This window comes from Lemur catta, chromosome 3 (genome assembly GCF_020740605.2).
Source record: "Lemur catta isolate mLemCat1 chromosome 3, mLemCat1.pri, whole genome shotgun sequence".
Taxonomy (NCBI): Eukaryota; Metazoa; Chordata; class Mammalia; order Primates; family Lemuridae; genus Lemur; species Lemur catta.
The window spans coordinates 81,180,112-81,203,356 of NC_059130.1; the positions used below are offsets into that span (position 1 = coordinate 81,180,112).

The 23,245-nt window shown below is 41.1% G+C and overlaps 1 protein-coding gene across 1 annotated transcript in view; it reads left to right on the plus strand.

Annotated features, from left to right (window-relative positions):
* The window catches only part of LOC123635588 (cytochrome P450 2J2), a 35,279-nt gene that overhangs the window by 5,223 nt on the left and 6,811 nt on the right, over positions 1-23,245 (plus strand). Inside the window, exons 2-8 of the mRNA XM_045547897.1 lie at positions 3,899-4,061; positions 6,603-6,752; positions 7,136-7,296; positions 12,069-12,245; positions 14,073-14,214; positions 17,032-17,219; positions 20,080-20,218. Of these exons, the coding sequence (XP_045403853.1) occupies positions 3,899-4,061; positions 6,603-6,752; positions 7,136-7,296; positions 12,069-12,245; positions 14,073-14,214; positions 17,032-17,219; positions 20,080-20,218 (1,120 nt within the window). The remainder of the gene's footprint in view (positions 1-3,898; positions 4,062-6,602; positions 6,753-7,135; positions 7,297-12,068; positions 12,246-14,072; positions 14,215-17,031; positions 17,220-20,079; positions 20,219-23,245) is intronic.

Consider the following 23,245-nt stretch of genomic DNA (forward strand, 5'->3'; position numbering starts at 1 on the left):
GGGGAAATGGTCTAAACTAAAACACAATGAGAGGACAGTGAAGAAATAGATCTGTTTATATGGCATGATAGGAGCTTTTCTCCCTACCTCCCACCCCACTCCATTTTCTAAACTTTCCCTATTATAGCTATATTGCTTATTATAGGATCATTTATTTAAATAAGAGAAAAATCTTATCAGACTAAGGTGGGAGAATGGTAGATAAGATTGATAAATACGTTAGCTAGTGTACATACCAGGCTGCTTATAACAACATGACCCCAAAATACAGTGATGTGAATGAGATTGAAATTTATTTCCCATTCACACAGGAGTTAAGATTTAGGCAGGAAGTTCAAGAGGCTGCCTTGTACTAGAGTGTCATCCAAAACCTCCAGTTCCTTCCATCTTCTTCCTCTGGTCCTTCACCAACACCATCATGTATGAGTTCTGGCCCATGGGGAGGAGGGTGGGGAGGTGGTGATCAAGCTGCTTTGATTTAATGAAGTGACCCAGCAGATGCACACATAAGTACCCTTGTGTCCCCTTGGCCACACCTAGACAGGCTGAGAAATGTGGCCAGCTAATACTTAGGGAGCACCATCCTCACACAGAAGAGAGGGGAAAGTCTTCATCCTTTCATTTAAGGGTGAGATCTACAGAATGTGTTGGAAAGAGCCCAAACTTTCTGCCACCACCTATGTGCTAAAATCTCTGTACGTTTTTCTGAAAACCAAGGATTCTTTAAATGATTTTTATTAACATAAGAATAAAATCAGTTAATTATTATCAAGTTATTGTCAGAATGCTTATTACAGGGTTGTTGCTTTTTTTTTTTGTATATTTTCCAGTATGCCTCTTTTTAAAAGTTTGTTTCAACAAACTCGAGAAAAGCCAGATGTTCGTTGCGTGCCAGACATTTGTCTGACCTGGTTGCTGGATGGGCCACAGTAGCCCACTGGCTGGTCTCTGCTCCTGCATTCCTTTGTTGATGTCATTACAAGAATCCTCTTTCTAAAATACACTCCCTAAAATATCAATTTTAAAAATACCTTATTATCGATTTTATTATTATGGTTACTCATCACCACAATACTAATGATGGGAACTAGGCATATGCCCCATCTTATAGAGTTGAAAACTAAGACACCAAAATGTTAAATAATTTGCCCCCAAATCAAACAGAAAGTAGAAGCAAAAACATAGATTCAAACAGGCTTGAATGTCTCCACACTCCAAACTCTTAAGTACTCACATCACCTCTCCTACTCAAACATCTTCAGACTTCTCATTGCAAGCCAAAAAAACCCAAAATCTTTCACCCAACATCTGCCGATGGGAGTGTGAATCGGTACCTCTTTTCCTTTTTTTCTTTTCATCTCTTTGTGTCTTTGTTCCATTGGTTCTTAAATTGGAGCATTTAGATAGAGTGGAATCTCTCTCAACTTTTTATCTCAGCAGTGATGGTCCAATATCTTGTCTCACTAATCCTTCACTTCTAGTTTTGGTTTATTTTGCTCCATTGTATTTTCTAAACCCTTAATGCTACATTTGAAATTTTATTCTTAGGATTCAATTTCCTGTGTCCTATTGCTTTTGTTTTGCTTTAATGGCTCTTATTTCAATCCTTTTCTCTTTCTTTTTCTGTTTTCATTTTTGATTTTAACCCTATATTTTTTTGCCTTCTGAACCATCTTAATTTTAATCTCCCTTAGTCCCCTTACTCTGTTTGTTTAAAAGGGCTTGTTTAATGATATACATTGAAAAGTATACTCTGGTGTACAAAGTCCTTTCTGATGCCCTCTGGATCACTTAGTGCTTGTAAAGCAGTTGCCACAGTGACTGGTACAGTGCACTTAAGAATTGTTAGACATCACCGTAATCAGTCCCAGGGCTCCAGGAGGTTGTTTCACCTATCCAGCTTTACATGGTTGATAGTATCATGAAAGTTTTTTGTACAGTCTTTTTGAACTGGAAATATACACACAGAGCTGGTAGAGATGGAACTACTATGAAGTTAATTTCAATAAATAGTAATGTAGTTCTGAATCCCTCCCAAGTATCAGCTGAGATTCTGGGTTGCAAACCTTGCCAGTTAGGAATTATTTAACTTAACCTGAGATTTTTCAGCTCTTCCAAAAACAATCTTATGGAATATTCTAAATTAATCAAGAAATTGTTCTTGTGAGGCCCAAGAAATTCACCCAGGGCCTCAGCAAGGTGAAATACAAAATCTGCTTGATGTATATGGACCTATTCCTTCCATTTCTTACAAGTAAAGGCAGGTACTCTAGTCTCAGACTGACTTGACACTGAACCTTGGCTCTCGTGAGGCAGGTTGTGCTGTGCTGGAGATGAACAAAGACTGATGGAGGACACTGGGACAAAACAGTGATGGAAGGGCTGAGTTCAGGCTTGGTCTTTAGTGTGGGAGGAGGGTGCTAGGATGACACTGAGTCCATTGTATTGGCTCTGAGGGGTCATGTAGGTCCAGGGCTGTAAGAGTGGCATGTTGGAGAATAAGCACCAGGAGACGAGGGTCAGGGAGGGAGTCACAGACACCTGGCGGACTTGGAGCCCTTTTGTTTGATACCCTGTCCACAGTTACACACAACCCAGGCAAATAAAAGGTCAGGGTGGGATCTACATAGGCCACTTTCTTGATTAGCTAGGAAGGACTTTGATCAGTGACTGTACACTGTCCTCAGACTGGTGTTTGCACATCCCTGCACACGTGGGTGTAGTCATAAACACACCCACACGCTCCGATTCTCCCTTCCTCCTGCCTTCTCCACCCAACTCTCTTACTCTCCACTCATTGTCACGTTCACTCTCTCACGCTCACTAAACTCTGAGTTCCTAGAGCCATCTGAGGGTCACGTCTTTGTCCTCAAATCTTACATAATACCGGGAAAATTCCTTGCCTCATTAATAGCTTTGTCACCTTGGTGGCGTTACTTCAGCTCTGACGTTTTCATTTCCTGAAAGATGAGGAAAATCATTACTACTGTAGGGTGGTTGTGGGATTCATGAGATAAAACATGAAGGAATGTGGCTTTCTGTGACCCGAGTGCCTTCTCCCCACATGACCGTGAGCTCTTGTTCTTTCTGCCACCATGAGCGCACATCCACGGCCCTTTGCACACAAAGCTTGTTTATTCCTTGGACACTTGCTGAGTGGCTGTGCGCCTGGACCAGAAAACAAAGTGCCTTTCACACGGCTGCTTTCATTCTTCCTCACAGAACCCTTTGAGACAGGAATAACTTTCTCCCTTTTATAAATGGGGAGCTGAGGCCCAGAAAAGTGAAGCAACTTCCCAAGAGCCCACAGCAACTGAAATGCAGAGCCAAAATTCTCACGTCACTCCAGTGCTAGGGAGCTTTCCCCATGCCTGGTTCACCTTGTAATGCACCTTCTGTTTCGAGCATTTGTTTCTATATTCTATGGCCAGTGTAGGAAGGGGGTGTTCTCTTTAGCTAAACTGATATTATGATTTACTAAGAAGTCCCTGCTTGCCACACAGACTCCCCCTAAACATATCTCACAGTTCAGTGGTGGGTCAGATGTGCTGAATTCTCTCTCTTCGCTAGATTCTAGGATGCTTGAGGTTCGAGACATTGTTTATATTATTACAGTTACACCCTCAGGCCTTGCTCTAGGGACATGTGACTCCATTCATGCTGGGTGAATATATGAATGGATGTTTATAAGGAACATTGTACATTCCTAAGTGAATTGACTCTGAGCCTTTTTGAGAGGAGAAGAAGAATAGGAAACAAAAACATTCCCATCAGAGAGAGGTGTGCACACCTGCACGTTCCCCTCATTGGGAGCCCCTCCAGCTACACACACACAACCTCCATTTGTGAACACTCAGCTGTGTGCATATTCAGCTGTGACTATTTAACTGTTTTCCAGTTTGTGAAGAAATATGGGAACCTTCTTAGCCTGGAGTTTGGGGACATACCTACAGTTGTTATTACTGGACTGCCCTTGATCAAAGAAGCCCTCATCCACATGGACCAACACTTTGTGAACCGCCCTATTTCCCCTATCCGAGAACGTATCATTAAGGGAAATGGTAAGTAAGTTTCTTGGTCAGTTGAAGGTGTGTGTTTGATATTCTTACGGTCTGTCAGAGGTGCCTCTGTGACTCTAACTTTCCAACAACCCCCCAACCGGCCCCGTTATAAGCATCCTGCCTATAATGGAAGCTGGATGCCCACATTTCCTGATTGAATTCACCCCCTCAGAGAACTTCACAGGGTCGGCTATACTAGAGATTTGGGAGAAGCCACATGCCCTGTACAAACTCACAGAAAATTCTTTTATAATGATGTAACCACATCACCCAGTTATGGCAGAGGAAGAGGCGATGTGTTCTCTGTCTGCTGTCCCATTCTGAGGCTCTTCCCTTAGGAAAATGGATGTGGATCTGCCTCCTTCTGCCACTGCTTTCTGTCTCTAGCTCCTTATGCTCTACCATGAAGGCCGTGCTGACCAGGGATCTCGAGCCTTCTGTTCTATATTAGAACATGTCAGTGTGAATACTTAAGATTATCATTAAGAAACTTAAACATTTAAAAACTGAAATGAAATTTCAACTCTATTGCTCTGTCCAAGAACCATTTTGAGGTGCTTCCCAATTTCCCTTGTACTGTTAATCAATTAATTCTGTATCCATTCAATGTACTCTCTCCCATGTGAAGCACAGTGGGGGGCAGGAGTGATATAGTAATGAGTAAAACAAATGAAATCTACATCCTTATGTAACTTCTATTCACTGTGAAAGACTGTATCAATTAATCATAATAATCTAAAACCTATACTGTTATGATGATAAATGCAGGATGCACTTATGAAAGTTATCTAAGGTAGTCCTTGGATTTAGGAAAAGCTAATTGAATGAAGTAAAAAAACAATCAAGCAGTGGGACAGAATATAAAAGTCTATGAAGTGTACAGAAGACAGTGAACTTGAGGAATTGAAAGGTGGCCAATGTGGTGATTACAGGGATTAGAAGAGATAATTAAATGAAAATGAAGCTACTGCACTTGGCCAGGGATAGTTCATGCAAGTTCTTATTAAGGATGTTCGTTTTGATCCTAATAACAACAGAAGTTCTTGAATGGTTTTAAGTAGAGAAGGAAATTATCATATTTACACTGTACATTTTTAAGGCTCATTTAGGCTATTTAGAGAATGGACTAAAGACAATGAGCCTTGTATGTTAGAGAAGGTGGTAGCTTGGACCAAAGGAGTGGTGAGAACTGATAGTAGGTTAGACCAGGGCAGTGGCAGTGAAGACACATGGATTCAAGACATCCAGGAGGTGAATCTAATAAGGCATGATGACCTAGATGCAAGGAGAGTGAGGTGTGGAGGTGACACCCAAATGGGTCAATGATAGAAAGAAGGAACACTCAGAAAAGGACAAGGTGTTTGCTTTGGTTGGACATGGGTGGGGAGTTGTATGTAGAAATCATGAGTTCAACCATGGATATGCCGAGTTTGAAATGCCTTTAAGTCAGCAAAGTCAGGCAGTTGTTGTATTAATATATATGGGGCTAGAGCTCAGGGACAGCAATAGATGGTCACTATCAATAGATGCTATTTACAGTTTTAGGGAGTGATAAGATTTCCCAGAATATAGGGTAAGAAGAGAAGAGGCTTTAGACTTCATTTTGAAGAACTCCACCATTTTAAGATTTAATAGAAGAAAATAAACCAGCAAAAGATCTGGGAATTTGCTGGCAGAGAATTAGAAAGAAAATCTGGAGAATGTGGTATCCTCAGCACCACTGGATGGGAGTGTTCCCAGAAAGAAGTGTCTAATGCTGCTGCAAGATCAAGTAAGTTGAGGTCCAAAGGTATTCCTGGACCTGACAGCAAGGAGGGCCATTTCATTAGTGATGGAATCCAAGGCCAAGTGTGAAAGGATGGAGGTTGCTCTGGAAGTGAAGAAATGGAAGGAGCAGGGCCTCACCTATGTGTGGACAGATGATGGTCTGTTGAACACAGCAAGACAGTTTTCTTTCCCTTTGCCTGTGGTGTTCTTTCTGTATGGAATATTCAGTCCTCCTTGCTTTCTCGAGTTATTCCTTTATCTTTTATGGTCCATTAGATAAGTACTCTCCTATAAAGTCTTTATTTGCTTCCTCAAGTATATGGATTTTATCTTATCTATAAGTGCATTCCTAGCATTTAGCATGACATGAATACTTAACTTTACTTATGTGGCCAATAATCAGAGCAAGGGCTTCAGAATCAGGAAGACCTGAATTTGAACACCTCTTTAGCTGTTTTCTAACTGTGCAATCTTATGAAGTTTATCCTCTGTTTCTCATGTTTCTCATTGGCAAAATGGGGTGGTGGTGGTAATAATTGTACCTACCCCACAGAATTTCTCTGAGTACTGAATTGCAGATGCATAAAAATATTTACTAAAGTGCCTAACATCCCCAGCAGTCAGTTATGCCCACTGATTTGGAGTGATTTCTCTGAACAGGTTTCAAGTGCATTAATACCCTTCTCCTTCCCTCTGATACACATCCTCATACCATTTGCTGGATGTTCACATTATCGAACCAGAACACCATAGTATTGACTTTCTTTTTCCCAGGATTGATCATGTCCAATGGCCAGGTGTGGAAGGAGCAAAGAAGGTTCGCCCTGACAGCACTAAGGAACTTTGGTCTGGGAAAGAAGAGCTTAGAGGAACGCATTCAGGAGGAGGCCCGCCACCTCATTGAGGCAATCAAGGAGGAGAATGGTGAGCATTTCATAGCACAGATGTGGGAGATTGTGGCCCATTCATTCAGTGGGCAGATACTTATGCAGTGCCTAAGTGCTTGTTCTGTGCCCAGCAGTGTGATAAGTACTGAGCATGGAACAGTGAATAATGAACCATGACCCTGCCCTCAAGGAGTTCTAGAATTAAATGCATGAAGGTGGGCAAAGGCACATGACTGAATCTAAGTCCTGCTCATCAGTTTGACTGTGGCATTGACTGAGTACTTGCTGTGTGTTAGCCCCAGTGAAAGGTGGTGTGGCCAGGCCTCATGAATTGTCCTGTACTAGGTATGTTCTATGTCAGAGAGAGAGACTCTTAGTAGGAACTAGAACAAATCCATCTTTTCCTGCCTCCCCCTCCAGGACAGCCTTTTGACCCTCACTTCAAAATCAACAATGCAGTTTCCAATATCATTTGCTCCATCACCTTTGGGAAGAGATTTGAGTACCAGGATGGTCAGTTTCAGGAGCTACTGAGGTTACTGGATGAGGCCACTTATATAGAGGCTTCAATGGCATGTCAGGTAAGGAATTTTTCTTTCAATATCTTGGTAATTGATATTGGGGCTGATGTCAGATACAGATGAGTTTTTCCTTTTTGTATTTTTTGAGGGAGTGGGGAGTTGAACCTAGAAATATCCTTTTAAATTTGATGCCAATAGAAAGTTATTTGAAATCAGTCTTTTGACTCTAGTGTTTTTAATAATATTAAATATTTACCATGTGTTTACCATGTGCAAAAAACATTTCTATCATTCATGTAAAGTACAAAGTTTTACATGACATACATCTGTGCGCCTATGTTGTTCTTTTTGGAAAGGACAATACTGCCATCCGTTGAGTCCCTCTTCTCTCTGTCTCTCCCTAACCCACCCATTTCCCTCCTGTGTCCCAGGTATCCCTCTGTGTCTGGCTTCCTGCTCAGCAGGTGGTTTTGAGATTCATTTAAGTTGGTTGCTCTTTTTTTGTAAATGTAGACTCGTATTCCATTGTGTGAATGTCCATTGTTTGTTAATCTGTTCTCTGTTGATCAACATTTAGTTTCTTTCCAGGTTTTGGATGTTATGAATAAAGCTGCCTTGAACCTTCTTCTACAGGTGTTCTTGTGGACACATCCATTCCTTTCTCTTGCATATGTATGTGGACATCAAAGATGCCTAACGATTTCCAAACTGATTATGCTATTTATATGCCCACCAACACTCACTTTTATCAATCTTCTAATTTCACAGGGTATAGCCCTTTGGGGTTGAAATGCCACTTCTTCCTTGGTTGACCCTGCACCCCAATTTTTCTCCCTGTATGTCCTTCATTGTGTGAAAGACCATGCTTAGCTTCTTATTCTCTCAGCCACTTTCCTGAATTTGGAAGACATTTCTATAGGAAAATTGACCCCCCAGTGTTGAAGTCACCCCTTGGATTCCTTCTTCCTCTGAGCCTTGTCCCTGAAATTCCCTCACTACATTGGTATGTATGTGTGTGTGTGTGTTTATATGTGTACCCACGTGTAAATTTTTTTAATCCTGGTCTTCTTAGTAAAAGTGTTCGCCTTGAGTTACTGAGTCTGCTATTGACAAAATTTTAAAATATTTCCTCAGTTTTGAAAGAAAGCACTTTATTTTTGAAAATTACAAACATACACATTAAGTACAGAGACTACAACCATTAATCACTGTGTACTTATCAATCAGCTCTGATTATGATCAACATATGACTAAGCTCAATTTGTTAATACCTGTATCCAGGACACCCCGAACAAATTGCAGACCTGAATGATTTGTTCCCATAAATATTTCAGTGTATATTTCTAAAAATGAAACATTATTGCATCTGAAAAATATAAACAATAATTACTTAACACCTTCAAACACCCAGCCAGTGCTCAGATATCCCTAGATGTCTCAGAAATATTTTTTGGTGGTTTTGTTTGAATTATAATCCAAACAAGGCCCAGATATTATATTTGGTTACAGTGTCTCTTAAGTCTCACTCAATCCATGCCTTCCTGCCAATCCTCTTTTTTTTCTTTAAAATATATTATGTTTATTGACAAAATTGAGTCATTTCCTCTGTAGAATAGTCCGCATTCTGGATTTTAGTGCTTGTATTTCTTTGGTTTAACATGTTCTTCTATTCTATTCCTGTGTTTTATGTACTTTGGTAACTAAATCTAGAGGATTGATCAAAGTAAGATTTTATTTGTTGAAAAGGCTGCTTTTTAGAATGTACTTAATTTCTGGTTGTCTCATGTTACTATTGATCAGTGGGTTCAGGTGTTATCAGTCTGATCTATTGTATCATCCCCCTTCCGCTTTTTACCTAATGGTTACAAAAATTATTGATGATCATTGCCTACATGCATTATTTCTTTTCAGGATTCAAATACGGGATATTGTAATTCTTTTTTCCCCATGTTGTGATTGACTTATGGTTACTGATTTTTCATTGATAAACTTTGATAAACTCCTAACAGTATTTTAAATTCCTCTTTGGATGACTTCATAGGCAATCATACGTATGCAAATAAAGGCTTTGTTTTTTCCTTTCCAATCCTTATCCATTAATTCCTCTTTCTTGCTTCATTGTGCTGGTAGAGTGTCCAGTGTGCTAAAATTTCCTACTAAGATGGCGGATTGTTCTCATTTTCATTATATTTTTGTCAATTTTTACTTTATATCCTTTACAGCTATGTTGTTAGATGCATACATGTTTAAATCATTATTTATTATTAGTAATTGAAACTTTTTAAACTATTTAGTAACATTCTTTAAGTCTGTTAATATTTTCTTCCCTAAATACTGTGTTGTCTGATATGAATAAAGGTAATTGTCTTTCCTTTGCTTACTGTCTGGCTACTGCTCTTCTATCCTTCTGCTTTCTACCTTCCTATGCCCTTATATTTTAGATGCTTCCTGTTTAAACAGCATAAAGCTAGATGTAACTTTCATACCCAATCTAAAAGTCTTTGTCTTTTTGTTGGACCATTTAGTTCTTTTTCTTTTAATCAAAGTCATTACCAAATTAGAACTAATTTCTAATCGTTTTGTGATTTCTGTATATCTGTTCTTTTCTCCTTCTTTGAGTTATTATGATGGAGTGTTCTTCTCATTTTCCTTTTCCCTGTGTTCGTCTAGAAGATGAACAGGCTTGTTCTATTATTTTAGTCTTTACCTGAAAATTTTAACAGTCATCATTAAACCACCAGCATCAAAAATTAGTGTCTTTATCATCCCCCAGAATGCTGCAAGAACTTTACAACATGACTTCTGATGAATGATCTAGGCTACTAATGTCATGTATTTTAGTCTGTCCCTTTTTTAGTTCACAAGTATGCAGGATTATTACTGTTTATGCAGTGAATGTTTCCTTATATTTACCCACATATTTATCAGTCTCTTTTTTCATCATCCCATCTTGTATCTCACAGCCTCCTCTTGAATTTCCTATAGTGAGGGTCAGTTGGTATTTTCAATTTCAATTATTCAAAGATATCTTCATTTTGCTCTACTTAGAAATTTTTTTTATTTCGACTGTTTTTTTTTTTAAATTTCTATTTGCATGTTCAAAATATTATTCCACTATCCTCTGGGTTACCACTTGTGCCATGGAAAGTCAGCTGGAAGTGTAATTATTGTTCCTTCAGAAATATTTTTTCTTTTCTGACTGCTATTGTGTGTATCTAACTATATAGCTATAAAGCTAGATGATTTTACTGATTATTAGTTTTCCTATTGTGTATCTAGAAGAGAATTTATTTTGATTGATTCCTGACAAGCATCTTATGTGGGAGTTTTATGGACCCATCACACCAAAACTGGTAAAGCAGTCAACACCATTCCTGACACGCGAAAAAGGCATAATGAATATGAGCTCTTATTACTGACAATGTTATTTTGAATTACTTGTTTGCATTCCTAGTCATGGTCGTCTCCAGTTCAGCAATTCCGTTGGCTTCTTCCTATGAAGGTAGAGTCTAGGAGGTGATGAGACTTTGGTGGGTGCCCAGCTGGCTCCTGAGTCCATGTCTCAGGGAAGAGAACACAGACGCAGCAGAGTAGGGGTAGTAAGAATTTCTTGGAGTCTCAGAACATTCAAGGCTATTTGACGGACAACTACACATACTCTTTCTCCATTAATTTTCATAACAACTCTATAAATATGAAGTGAAGCAACACAGTGTGTGCAAGCTGGCATGGAGTATGCAGGCAAGTACAGAGAGTGGCTCACCAGCTCTGTGCTGAGTGCTCTGTGTATCTCATGCCATTTGGTCCTCAGAACCATGCTGGAGCCCTGCTGGCAGTGATTCTAAGAATCAACAAGGTACAAAGTATATTATTAGTAGCAGTATTACTGTTGTCAAACTATTATATCTAGAAGTCAGGAAAGATAATGGTCACACCATGTCTGTCCCACTTTAACTCTAGGCATTTTTCCATTATGTGATGCTCTCTATTTTTCAGCATATATTACAGAAAGTTTATTCAATGACCACTTTATTTCAGTGAAAACTGTGAATTCTTACACACCTGGAGATCACAACATGGTGGGGGAGACAAATGCGCGCGCGCACACACACACACACACGTTAGTGATAACTGCCATGATGGAAAATAAAACAGGAAAAGAAAATAGATGGAAGGTGACAAAGGTCACTCAGGTTATGGGATCATCAATCAGACAGCTCTGAGGAGGCGATATAGCGCAGAGCCCAAATGAAGTAAGGGGCTGGGGATATGTGGACTTCAGAGGAAGAGCTTTCCAGGCAGAGGGAACAGCAACTGCAAAGGCCCCAAACAGGAGCATCCTTGCTGTGATCCCAGAGGTCACTGCTGGACAGTAGAGAGCAAGGTTAGGAAGGAGGCAGCCAGTCTGCTGTGCCCAGCTCTGCGGGGCTTACAGGCCAAAGGAGTGACATGGGACTTGGTCCCTGTATGATTGAAAGCCCCAAGGACTGAGAGCCAAGGAGGGAAAAGACATGGTTAAACTGCTAAAGGATCCCTCTGGCAGCTCTGGGGAAGAGGGCTGGAAATGGAGTTTGCAATGGAATCAAAAAACTGTGGAAAGCACTTCTTACAGCAACCAGGGAAGAAGTGGTGATGCTTTGCACCCCGATGGCAAGCCATTGGGGTGGCCAGAAGTGATACAAGGCTGGATACATTTTGGACAGAGAGCTGCAGTGCTTTGGTAGAGGTGTGAGCAAAGGAAAGACATGGAAAGGCAGTTAGCTTGTGTTGTGTTAAATGGTGGAAAAGTGGCACCATGTGGTCTCCATGATTGTTTTCTTTTTCTTAATTAGCTCTACAGTATCTTTCCACGGATAATGAAATTCATTCCTGGATCCCACCAAACTGTCTTCAGAAATTGGGAAAAACTGAAATTGTTTGTTTCTCGTATAATTGAAAAACACAAGAGACATTGGAATCCTGATGAAACAAGGGACTTTATTGACGCTTATCTTAAGGAAATGGCCAAGGTGAGGAAACCAAAGTTGTTTCCAGTGTTTTATTCTTAAAAGCAAATAGGGCTATGCTAGTTTTCAATTGCTGCTGTATCAAATTACCACAAACTTGGTAGCTTGAAATAGCACAAATTTATTCTCTTACAATTCTGGGTGTCAGAAGTCTGACATCAGTTTCATGGAGCTAAAGTCAAGATGTTGGCTGGGCTAGTTCCTTTCGGAGGCTCCAGAGAAAAATCTGTTTTTGTGACTTTTCCAGCTTCTAGAGGCTGCAGATATATGTTGGCTTGTGGCCCCATCCTCCATCTTCAAAGCCAGCAGCATAGCCTCCTCTCTGTCCCCTGATCTCTGTTTCCATCCTTCTATCTTCGCTCTCTGGCTTTGACCCTCTTGCCTCTCTCTTATAAAGATTCTTCTGATTACATTGGGCCCACTGGGATAATCCAGAATAATTTTTCCATCTCAAAATTTTTAACTTAATCTCATCTGCAAAGTCTCTTTTGCCACAAAAAGTAACATCAAGGTGCCAGAGCTTAGGATGTGGATGCACATGTTTGTGGGCCATCAGGGGAGTCAAAGCTGCGGCAGTATTTCAGAAAGTATAAAGTAGTACTAACTCAGGACTGATGAGGCTGTTAGAAATAAAGGTGGAGGGTTGATGTGGATGCCCAATACTGCTGCCTTTCACCCCCATCCTCTCCTTCTACCTATATCTGAAGGAGCTGTACACAATGGGGAAAACAGCACTTGAGCCTCAAATCTCTGTTTTGTCATAAGTTGGGCCTGGGCCCAATGACCTACCCTCTCTCCTCCCCTACTGCAGAACACAAGGAAAGCTGCGCCGGATGCCACAGTTTAACCTCGGGGCCAGAGTGGGGCTTTGCCTTCCCCCTTCTCTTGATAGCATCCACTTTCCAACATTATAGGCCAGAAGCCAGGGTGAGGAGCCAAAGTGGACACATGGCCTTTTTCTCAGTGAACTCTCTGGCTAATATACATCACTGCGTCAGTGCCATAATCTTTACACATCGATCACTGGGTCCTCTTCACGGAGCGGGCAGAATGGTGGATTTCTTTACCTCTTATTTCACCTTATTGCCATGACATTAATACAGGCAGTGCCTTCTCCCCAGAGGAGGAGACTTTCCTAGCTTGATGGTGTGCCAGTAAGAGACCATGAATATTAAAAGAAATGCTGGACAAATGGAAGCCTCCAGGGGAGCATGGTAAAGATGGTGGGGTATCATGAGAAATGGTTTTGGAATCAGAGTAGTGCAAATTGGAAAGGAAAAGATTAATGAGGCAATAGAAGAATCGTACATAAGAGGAATTCTGTTTATTATTTCTGTTTTCAGTACAAACATTTGTTGGGTATTTGCTATGTGCCCTCACATCTCACATAATTCCCACAATGTCATCTTAAGAGGTGTGTGTGGTTATTTCCATTTTATAAAATAGAAAACCGAAACACAGAGAGAGGTTAAGTAAATTGCCTGAGGTCTTACAGCTGCTAAGTGAAGTGGCTGATATTGGAAAACAAGTCTGTCTTGTTCACATTCCATTCTCCTTCCAGGATACTGATAGCTTCTTTAAAATTACAGGCATAAAAAAATAATTGTCTTTCATTTTCATCCACCCAAAAAGCTTCTAGCACTTGGGGCAGGACGATGCTAACGATATTGCTGTAATAAGCCTCTGCCTCCTAGGAGGCCAAAGGGAGAGTTGTTTCTTCTCAGGACCTTTCCTTCCAATCTCCCTCTGAGGGTGAAACCCCTGCACGTTATGGTAACCAGGAATCCTATGAATAAATGAACCCATAACATTAAATATTGTCCTCCCTAGAATGCAGGCAAGGCTACTTCAAGTTTCCATGAAGAGAACCTCATCTGGAGCACTCTGGACCTCTTCTTTGCCGGAACCGAGACAACTTCTACAACCCTGCGCTGGGGTCTGCTTTACCTGGCCCTCTACCCAGAAATCCAAGGTGGGTGTGTCAGTGTGCGTGCCCCACCCAGGACAAAATAAGGCCTCCTGGGATGCACTGCCCAATAGAGGGGCCATAAGAAGACGTGGTGGAAAGGAAGGAGAGGTGATTAATCAAGAGGTGATGGAGACTGGGGAATGGGCACATTCCTCAAATTGTCTGTCAGGGCTGTGATGGGTCCAGGTAATACAAATACAAGAGAGAATCCCTGTCCTCTAGAAGCTCAGAGTCAAGAGGGGAAATAGTGAATTGAGTCAAGATCCTGGAAAGTTCCAGGAAAGTATTCCATTCTCATGTGAAAATCTAGTGCTGCCCTTCCCTTCTTGTGAGTAACACCTTCCCATTTCTTCTGGATAATGTCCAAAGTCCTGAGTATGGTGTGTCATCCCTATGATGTGCTCCTTCCTGCCTGACCAGTCTCTGCCCCTCATATAATGACTGTGCTACATGTCATTTCCTTTGCACTGTCCTTGTTTATGCCTCTCTGTCCTGACACCTGCTGAAGAATGTACTTCCCAATTTCTCTACATAATAAACTTGTATTTCTTCTTGAAGCATGTGCTCAAATGCTCCCTCCCTAAGATGTTTCTCCATTGCCCTGGGAAATTATGAGCATTTTCTTCTTCCAGATATGACTCACCTTACCTCCATTATTGGGCTTGTCCCACATTATTTCTATAGCTTCCCCACAGACTGTGTCCACTCAAGAGCAGTGACTGTTCCCATCATTTCTCTTCCTTCATGTTTCAGAACAGTTTGAGCACGTGGGGGATGGGAACTGTTATGATACAGTTTTTCACATTGTGGGTAACACTTATTAATGAGGTATAAACTCAATTTAATGGATCAGGACCAAATTTTTTCCCTAAGATTAATGTAGAAAAGAAAAGATCAGAGTGTTTCCCATGTACTAAGTATAAGTTTGTTCATGGAACTTTATTTCTTTTATTTATAGATGCATAAATGGATGCTTTATATGTGTGTATATTTATGTATATGCATGTTGAGTCATGATGTACCATGCCTTTCTTACTGTGGGATGCATTTTTTAGAAAGTTTAAGAGCTACTGAATTAATGTATAGGTTTGGCTTGTTGAATAGAGGCTCCAAAATAACGATGGATTAAAATGATAGAAGTTTATACTCATGTTCACAGCAGTATTATTCACAATTGCAAAGAGGAAAAAGGAATCCTGTATTCACTGATGAATAGTGGATAAACAAAATGTGGAATGTACATGCAGTGGAATATTATTCTGCCTTAAAAGGAGGGAAACTGACACATGCTACAACATGGATAAACCTTGAGGACATCATGCTAAGTTACAAAGGCTGATGACAAAAACACAAATACTGTATGATCCTACTTAGACTAGTGAAATTCATAGAAACAGAAAGTAGAATGGTGCTGGCTAGAGGCTGATAGAGGGTGAAATGGGGAATTGTTTAATATATAGACAGTTTCAGTTTTGCAAGATGAAAAAGTTCTGGAGAGTAATTGCCAACAGTGTGAATATACTAAACAGTACTCAACTGTACACTTAAAAATGGCTCAGATGGTAAATTTTATTGTATTTTAGCCCAATTAAAAATGTTTTAATATTAAACAGTGAAAATAAGTGATAGAAGTTTATTTCTCTCTCAGGTAAAAAAATCTAAGCTGGACGTTGCAAAGTCCTTAAGGTTTCAACTACTTCCGGCTTGCTGCTGTTGTGTCTAGAATGATGCCCTTGTTGGCTGTCTCTAAGATGGCTCCCACTAGGGCTGCCTTTCCATCAGTAGGAAGGAAAATGGAGAAACACATCCCCTTCCTTTACGGGCTTGTTCCAAGGATTAATCATCACTTTTGCTTACATTCTGTTGGCCAGAACTGAGTCCCATGGTCACACTTAGTCACAAGGGAATCTGGGGAATGTACACTTTAGCTGCACAACCAGGTATCCAGGAATAATCTTTAAAAAAAAGAGAAAAAAAAGATATTGGGGGATAGCCACCAGTTTCTATCATTTGTTGGGTACTCACCTTAATCAGTTCATGAATCCCAAAACATCCTTAAGATGAAGGCAGATTGAGCCCCATTAATCAGATGAGGAAACTGAGGTTCAAACAGCTTAAGTAACTGGTGACAGTAAAGTTATAGAGCACAAGAGTTTGTGACCCCATTGGTCATACGCCAGGGCCCACTTTCCACTCTTATATACCTCCTTGAAAAATTACAGTCTATACTTGTCCTGTGGTCTGCGTATTTGTGCCCCCTCCCCCAAATTCACGTGTTGAAGCCTAATTCCCAGTGTGATAGTTTTGGAAAGTGGGAACCTTTGGGAGGTGATGAGCTCATGTATGCATTTGTGCCCTCATAAAAGAAATCCTAGGGAGCTGCCTTCCCTTTCTACCGTGTGAGGAGGTAGTGAGAAGGTGCCATTTATATTCCAGAAAGTAGGTGTTTACCAGACACTGAATCTACTGGTGCCTTGATCTTGTACATCCCAGGTTCCATAACTGTGAGAAATAAATCTCTGTTTGTAGGCACCCCAGGTCATGGTATTTTATTATAGCAGCCTGAATCGACAAAGACAAGATCCTTCTATTAGCACGATGATCCTGGTTATTCATTCCTTAGCTGAGCCAGGCTCAAACAGAATTATAGAATTGGCAGTTTTCTAAAAAATACCCTTTGAAGAAAGGAGAACCATTTTATTTCTTTGCAGACTGGTCAGTAATTAAAATACAACAAATGAGATCTTGGAGCCCACTCCTACATCTTTAGAAGAACGTATAAAAGTTTAAAAAATAATGGAATTTCTTCTTCTTTTCCAGAAAAAGTACACGCTGAGATTGACAGAGTGATTGGCCAGGGGCAGCAGCCCAGCCTGGCCGCCCGGGAGTCCATGCCCTACACCAATGCCGTCATCCATGAGGTGCAGAGGATGGGCAACATCATCCCCCTGAACGTGCCCCGGGAAGTGACAGTCGATACCACCTTGGCTGGCTACCACCTCCCCAAGGTAAGTAGGCACTCCCCGCATCAGTTCTTCAAGCCCATCTTTGAGAAGGTGGAAATATGAACTTGAGAAGTGACATGTGTTCTTGTCCTGAGGAGTCATGTAAATGGGGAGAAAGCTGTGTCATAGCTAATACAATACTAGGTTTTCCTGCATGTGTGGCCTTTAGAATGTTAGTTTAACTAGGTATTAGAGGTATGTGGGGAGTGGAGAAGGGAGGATTCCAAGCCAAACGTGTTTAGGCAAAGACTGGCTTTCCTTTGCTGTGGGCTCTCAGCATTTTCATTATGCTAATGTGAGTTGTGAGTTTGTGTTGGCACAGCAGGCAGCAGTTCTAGGTCAGACTTTGCCACAAATGTCTTTTCTTTGCCTTAGTAGAACATCTCACAGGACTAGGGACCTGGCCAGACTGTGAAAAATTCTGCTGTGAATTGGTTATAATATGTCCTGGGGTTATAATATGTGCTAATGTGAAAGGACATTTGTCACCAACTGGGCCAAGATCACATTAATGAGGGTGTTTCTAATGTAATATCCCCACAGGTATTGTTCTAGCTTTTATTTACAGCCTCATTTTGGGGAACTTTCTATCTCACAAGGAAGCCAATCCAAGTGAGTGCAGAATTAAGTATTAGAAAGGAGAGAAAGGACTGAACACTTACTAAGCAATCACTCTGTGTCGTGGATCCAGCCTCTTTCCAAGGGGCTGGATTTACTGAATAAATCTGTTATTCCCATTTTATGGATTGGGAAGTCCAGGCTCAGATAAATCAAGTTTGCCTGAGATCTCTCAACTACAAAGTGGCGAGATTTCGAGATCAGGAACGCTGTGTATTCTCATTTTTTGGACTATACCATTCTCCCTCCATAGGAGTTGGTTTTCTTTGATTCTAAAAGCATCTCCCTGCAACTTTTTCAACTGGCCCCTGAAAAATGCCCTGTCCTCGCAAAGGGACTATGATCTCACTGCACCTTCTACTCTCCTGATCTGTGCAGACGGCTCTCCTGCGCCCCCTGGTGTCCTCTCCCCACACTGCACCTTTGCAGTTTGTGCTCCTGCCTCCTCCCCACCTTGGCCAGCATCTGTGGCTCTACTCCAGTCTGTCTGAGTCCCTCCAAGTGTGTCATCCCTGGGGAATATCTCAGGAGGTAGACCTAGAAGAGCTTGTCCGTTGGATACTGCTTGCTAACTGTCCCTTTACTATTTCCTTACTGATTGACTGTCATGTGGATAATGGCTGAGGTCTATGTTCCCCAGGTACTGTTTGCATTTTTCTAGCAATTCATTTAACTCCAGGGAACCAGCCCAGCTCAACAGACTTCTTCTACCATTGATTTTTAACATCAGCTTTATCAACCATCCTGAGAATTGAGAAATCCAGTTAAGTATATGTTACAAAGTCTAGAGCCATGCCTTTGACATCAAATTCACCTAGTTCAAGTCATAGTGCCACTCTCTCCACTGTGGACTCTGGGCATGACATTTAACCTCTCAGAGCTTCAATTTCTTCATCTGTAAAATGTGTTTAAACCTACCTCATAGGATCCACAAGGTAAAATGAGATCATGCATGTAGAGCATTTAACCCAGTGCTTAGTATGGAAAGTGCTTAAAATGGCAGTTATTATTCTTTAATAATTCAACAAATATTCATTAGGCATGTGAAATGCTCAGGACAAGAACAACTGTGAGGAAAATAGTCATGCAAGTGCATCTTTACAACCATGGTAACTGCGCTCAGGAAAGAACTCACTGGGTTCTATACAGGTGCAGACTGGCAGGAGTGCTCAGGGAAGGCTTTCAGAAGGAAGTGAGCTTTGAGCTGCAGATTAAAGGATGATTAAGAGTTACTTAGGTCATAGACAAAGTGGGGAGGAAGAACTTTCCTCACGAGGCAAACAGTATTTTTAAAAAGCATTGAAATGAGACGGCACATGTTGTGTTTGAGAAGCTGAAAGTAGACCACCATAGAAGGAGCACAGGCAGGGGCTGAGAGGCGCCCAGAGAGGAGCAGGTGAAGGGGCTTCACCCTGAGGGGGATGGGAAGGTGCTGAAGGGTCCTGAGTGTGAGGGCTGAGCCTGTGGGGTGATGTCACTAGATCATGCTCCAGGCTCACTCTGCTTTCAGGGCGTGGAGCAGATTGAAATGGGCGAGAGGATGTGGGCACAGCTAGGAGGCTGTTACAGGAAAGTGGCAGCCTAGACTAAGGCAGTGGTGGTGGACATGGAATGTAGGTGACAGAATCAAGAAAAATTGAAAGTAAAATGGACCAGTCTCACTGATGAGTTGGATGAAGGCAGAGTGAGGGAAAGGCTCACTCTGGGGTTTCCTGGGTTTGCTAGTATGTACCTGGCTGGAGAGGGGTCCTCTCACTGGGCTCCCTGATGCTGTTATTGGACCTATGGGGACTGGGGACAGTGTACAGATGTTGGAGGGAAGAGAATAGGAGAAACACAGGTGAATGACATGTCCTTTCCCTGTGTGGAGCTGCCCCAGTTAGCACTTCCTGACCACTTCATGGTAGAATGTGGTCTGAGCAGCTGTTGCCTTATTCTCCCATCCATGCATACACGTCCCCTCCGAGGATCTACACCAATCTGTCCCTGTTGGTGTAGAATGGAAAATCCATTCTTCACTCAAATGTAGCTAAAATTTTTTGGTAAAATTCCCAGCAGGCAAATGCAGTCCAATCTGTAAGCTGCTCCATGCAAAGAGAGTGTATTGGGTGGGGGGCTGATGAGACTATGGGAAGGTTTTGAAGGGTGTCTCAGGTCCTGGCATGGAAGTCCAAGGACCTCCACCCCTTGGCATGATTGTGCTGCTTGGGTCAAGCCCTGCCTGAGTCTTTGCTGCTTTTTCTAGGGGACTATGATCCTGACCAATTTGACTGCACTGCACAGGGACCCCACAGAATGGGCCACCCCGGACACGTTCAATCCCGAGCATTTTCTGGAAAATGGACAGTTTAAGAAAAGGGAAGCCTTTCTGCCTTTCTCAATAGGTAAGTTGTAATAGGCATGCGGTAGTCCAGAATCCCTCTCCCAGCCTCCCCTGCTCTTCTCCCTGCAGTCTTTTGTTTAGCTGCAATGTCTCTAGATGGCCCCACCCAGTGCCACTCCATCTCCCTATGGTTGCTGTACCAGGACCCCCTGGTTGGGCAGTGCTCAGCCTGCCCTTCCTTCCCATGCCCTCCCGGCCTCCACTGGAGATGTCAGCTTCCCTTGTGCTGTCCTCCACGTAGCTGGGGACAGACATCCTGACTCCACCTCTCCCTCACAAAGAGGGGCACATTTTCCATCTTTATTGAGTTTTCAAATGTCCCAAGTTCTTTTTAAGGGATGCCCATTCACATAGAAAAAAAGCTAATCTATAATAAGGAGAGAGGGAAGGGCAGGGGAATGGGGTTACGTATCCACCTGCACACTTCAGCCAGTGACTCTGACCACCAATGGTTTAGCTTGGGTTCTGCTCTATGAGCACTGCCTGAAGAAGTCCTTTTGCTTTTTTTAAATTTTAATCTAGTTAATACATTTTTATTTTTTTTTATTTTTTTATTTTTATTTCAGCATATTATGGGGGTACAAATGTTTAGTTTACATATATTGTCCTTGCCCCACCCAAGTCAGAGCTCCAAGAGTGTCCATCCCTCACACGGTGTGCACCGCACCCATTAGGTATGTATATGCGCATCCTTTCCACCCGCCTCCCACCTGCCCAACACCTGATGAATGTTATTACTACATGTGCACATAAGTGTTGATCAATTAATACCAATATGATGGTGAGTACATGTGGTGCTTGTTTTTCCATTCTTGTTAAACTTCACTTAGTAGAATGGGTTCCAGCTCTATCCAGGATAATACAAGAGGTGCTATATCATCATTGTTTTCTGTGGCTGAAGAGAACTCCATGATATACATATACCACATTTTATTAATCCATTCATGTATTGATGGGCACTTGGGTTGTTTCCCCTTCTTTGCAATTGTGAATTGTGCTGCTATAAACATTCTAGTGCAGGTGTCTTTTTTATAGACTGTCTTTTGTTCTTTGGGGTAGATGCCCAGTAATGGGATTGCTGGATCAAATGGTAGTTCTACTTGTATCTCTTTAAGGTATCTCCATATTGCTTTCCACAGAGGTTGTACTAGTCTGCAGTCCAACCAGCAGTGTATGAGTGTTCCAATCTCTCCTCAACCACACCAACATTTATTGGTTTTGGGACTTTTTGATAAAGGCTATTCTCACAGGAGATAAGTGATATCTCATTGTGGTTTTGATTTGCATTTCCCCGATTATTAGAGATGTTGAGCATTTTTTTCATATGTTTGTTAGCCATTAGTCTGTCTTCTTTTGAAAAGTTTCTGTTCATGTCCTTTGCCCACTTTTTGACACTGTATTTGAATTTTTTCTTGGTGATTTTCCTGAGTTCTATATAGATTCTAGTTATCAGCCCTTTATCGGATTTGTAACATGCAAATATTTTGTCCCATTTTATAGGTTGTCTGTTTGCTCTCGTGATAGTTTCCTTGGCTGTGTAGAAGCTTTTTAATTTGATCAGGTCCCATTTATTTGTTTTTGTTGTTGCTGTGATTGCCTTTGGGGTCTTCTTCATAAATTCTTTGCCTAGGCCAGTGTCTGTAAGAGTATTTCTAACATTTTCTTCTAGAATTCTTATAGTTTCATACCTTAGGTTTAAGTCTGTTATCAATTGTGAGTTGATTTTTGTGAAAGGTGAGGATTCTGTTTAAGTCTTCTACATGTGGCTATCCAGTTTTCCCAGCACCATTTATTGAATAAGGATTCTTTTCCCCAGTGTATGTTTTGGTCTATTTTGTCAGAGATTAGATGGCTATTTGAGGATGGTTTTATATCTGGGTTCTCAGTGCTGTTCCATTGGTTTATGTCTTTGTTCTTGTGCCAGTACGATGCTATTTTATTTACTATAGCCTTATAGTATAGCTTGAAATCTGGTAAATTGATGCCTCCCAATTTGTTCTTTTTGCTTAAGATTGCTTTTGCTATACGGGGTTTTCTCTGGTTTCATACAAAGCATAGAATTATTTTTTCTAGATCTGTGAAAAATCATGTTGGTATTTTAATAGAGATTGCATTGAATCTGTAGATCACTTTGGGTAGTACTGACATTTTAACAGTGTTGATTCTGCTAACCCGTGATCATGGTATGGTTTTTCATCTGTTTACATCCTCTGCTATTTCCTTCCTTAATGTTTTGTACTCCACCCTGTAAAGGTCTTTTACCTCCTTAGTTAAATATATTCCTAGGTGCTTTATTTTCTTTGTTGCTATTGTGAAAGGTATTGAGTCTTTGATTTGGTTCTCAGTTTGACTGTTGTTGGCATATAGGAATGCTACTGATTTCTGTACATTGATTTTGTAACCTGAGACTTTGCTGAATTTATCAATTCCAATAGTCTCATGTCAGAATCTTTGGGGTTTTCTAGATATAAGGTCATATCATCAGGAAAGAGAAATAGTTTGACTACTTCTGCCCCGATTTGGATGCCCTTGATTTGCTTCTCTTGTCTGATTGCTCTGGCTAGGACTTCCAGCACTATGTTGAATAGAAGCAGTGATAGAGGGCAACCTCTGTCTGGTTCCAGTTCTAAGAAGGAATACTTTCAATTTTTCCCCATTCAGTATGATGTTGGCTGTGGGTTTGTCATATTTAGCTTGTATCAATTTTAGGTTAAGTTCTGTTTATGCCTATTTTGTTAAGGATTCTTATCATAAAAAGCTGTTGAATTTTGTCAAATGCTTTTTCTGAGTCTATTGAGAGGTCTTTGTTTCTGCTTCTATTTATGTGGTGAATTACATTTATAGATTTGCGTATGTTGAACCATCCCTGCATCTCTGGGATGAAGCCCACTTGGTTGTGATCGATTATTTTTTTGATAAGCACTTGAATTTGGCAGCTAGGATTTTGTTGAGAATTTTTGCATCTATATGCGTAAGGGATATTGGTCTGTAGTTATCTTTTGTTGTTGCGTCCTTTCCTGGTGTTTGT